We start from the raw sequence: 2726 nt of genomic DNA, 5'->3' as shown, positions 1-2726 counted from the left end.
TATAGTAGAGCGCATGAAGTAATGTACGGATGCCAATGAAGGGTATGAGTGTATAGAGAGAGCGCGGTGCAATCGCACTGTCCGAGACATCCAACGCGCGTAGGTACGGGGAGCAAGGACAGATGAAAAGAAGGAAAGGAAAAAAGGAGGAAAAGAAAGCCAAACTCCTCCCGAGTCGGCAAGCCATCGTCTTCTACCGAGGGCCCCAGCCGGAATAGCACCCCCGGTGCACGCGGTGGTGGTCGCAGATGGGGAAGGGGAGGACGCGGGGGGGCGAGGAGCAACCCGCCGTGCAGCGGGCTGCGGGCACTGCTCACGCCTCGGCAGTACATGTGGCTCAACACAGAAAGGACCAACATGAGGTCGATGATGACTATACGGACGAGCTGAGTTCGCTACCAAAGCGCCCAGAGAAGCTTCTAAAACACACCCACAATGCAACTCAGGATTCAGATACTGTGCCTCCCCGGGTAGTCGGCAGACCCCCCAAGTTGCATGTACCCTGATCCGCCTCAGGATCACGCTTTCCCACCCATCTGTCACAAGCGTCTTAAACATCGGGACCACTACGATATGTCAGATACTCAAGCCACGCCTCCCGGACGTCGCAAGAAACGTCCTAGTCACAAAGACGACAGCGATATGTCAGAAGGACCGTCCTCAGCTCTCACACGCGAAGACGATATTGTCAGTGATGCTAGGGAGCCCGAGACGGACAGTTCCCACGGGAAATCCCGCAAGAGGAGGAAACGTTCGAAACGTTCTCAGGAGCCGAAAGCTGGGGACCACTTGCAGGAGCGGCTGGGTCTCGAAAAGAGGAAACAGCGCGGGCAGACATCGCTGCAAAGCACGTCCGAAGACGTCGATCTCACTCCTGAACAGTACGCTGCATCTAGACCAGTGAAATTGCGCAGGTCACAGTATGATGGTGGATCTCATGGTACACAAAGATATCCGCGATTCACATCAGCCCAGGGCGCTCGGCTCGAAACTGCTGAACGCGAACTCCAGATCGCCAATCGCAAGATCCATGAACAGGCAGAACAGCTTAAAATCATGCAACACACCATCGAGTCGCTCGAGGCCAAGCACGCGAACACGCACGATCTGCTGAAAACGCGCACGGCTGAGCTGCGCGCAGCGGAAGCGTTCCTCTCGAAAACTGACGCTGTATCGGATGCCGACGTTTGCAGACTACTGGAGCGTCTCAATGCGGAGATCTATCAGACTGCTGCGTTCATCGCCGACTCATGCATTGACTCTTCACTGGCTGTGTGTGAAACGGTCGATGCCGACATAATATCTAGCGCCTGTCAATGTCTGGCCTCTGTATCTAGTCCCCACGTCCTCAGGAAGCTGCACACCGGTCTCCAGGGCGACGACCCTACCTTGATCCAGCTCGCATTACAGGCTAGCATGTCCCATTTCGCATCCACCATGATCTCACAGTCTCATGGCGATAGCCACAACGACACTGTGACTGCCATTATGAGGCGCATGATGTGTTCAGGTACGACCTCAATCCCACTGTCGCATGCATTTATTCATCAGCTTCTTATTGAACAGAGCCTCAGTCTGTCGTGGGGCGCTGGCGGTCGCTGTCGCGCAAACACATCAGACTGCAGCAAGAAGATGCCTTCGAACACGAAAGGCAGTCCCTGCACACCTCCCTGTCCTTCGTTAGAGCTATTTTACAGATCGCTGGTATCTCCATTCAATGTACGGATACATTGAACAAGATAAATGACAAGATCCGACTGATCGACACGAAAACATTAGAGCTGAACAAGCTCATTAACGAGGAGGTGGTCTCGTGTCACTTTGAGCCCATTGTTGCCGCGACCGGAGATGTGTTCTACCCCGTAATGATGGAGGATGAATATGCGGATGAGTCTTCACAAGGTAATCCGGGTAGACAAAAAGTTGTCTTCTGTGGTATTAGCGTTGGGTTGAACCGATGGGAAGGTGTTCAGGACCACGGTACGCAGGGATGGCGAATGAAGGAGGCGGTGCTTGTGAAGTCGAAAATTGTGCTGGAACGAACGGTCATGGAGCTAGTTTGAGCTGTGTACTCATAATCGCACTTGATTTCTTGTCCTGCAGTGCAGAAAGAGAACTTGTTTTGAGAAACTCCCGGTTGAATTCAGCGTAAGTCCAAAAGACGCCTGCATTTGTCACAGTGGGTGCGTGACACTATGTCCTGTGATACTGAAGCAGACTATTCTCATGAATTTGTGATCCAAATTTTCAGGCAGATCTACAAAGAGTTCATGTGCCAGACCCATCCTTTATTATGCAGGGATGATCTTGGCACGAGAGAGCGAAGCGGCAAGCATTGCTTTCCCTGATTTCGGTGCCACTTGGTCATGCGTGACGTCCACCCGCAGCCCGCTGCACGGCGGGTTGCTCCTCGCCCCCCCGCGTCCTCCCCTTCCCCATCTGCGACCACCACCGCGTGCACCGGGGGTGCTATTCCGGCTGGGGCCCTCGGTAGAAGACGATGGCTTGCCGACTCGGGAGGAGTTTGGCTTTCTTTTCCTCCTTTTTTCCTTTCCTTCTTTTCATCTGTCCTTGCTCCCCGTACCTACGCGCGTTGGATGTCTCGGACAGTGCGATTGCACCGCGCTCTCTCTATACACTCATACCCTTCATTGGCATCCGTACATTACTTCATGCGCTCTACTATACGACCCCGTAGATACCTCACACGACAGGGTGCCGCCGCC

The 2726-nt window shown here is 53.8% G+C and overlaps 1 protein-coding gene across 1 annotated transcript; it reads left to right on the top strand.

Moving 5' to 3' along the window:
- Window positions 1–1562: 1562 nt before the first annotated feature.
- Window positions 1563–1880, top strand: POSPLADRAFT_1098087 (hypothetical protein; the record flags this gene model as incomplete). The annotated part of the gene is made up of 1 exon (XM_024483159.1): window positions 1563–1880. A coding segment is annotated over one exon (318 nt), but the record flags the coding sequence as incomplete, so codon positions are not given.
- Window positions 1881–2726: the final 846 nt, after the last annotated feature.

This window comes from Postia placenta (genome assembly GCF_002117355.1).
Source record: "Postia placenta MAD-698-R-SB12 unplaced genomic scaffold POSPLAscaffold_8, whole genome shotgun sequence".
Taxonomy (NCBI): Eukaryota; Fungi; Basidiomycota; class Agaricomycetes; order Polyporales; family Adustoporiaceae; genus Rhodonia; species Rhodonia placenta.
This window is presented reverse-complemented; position numbering and strand designations above follow the sequence as displayed.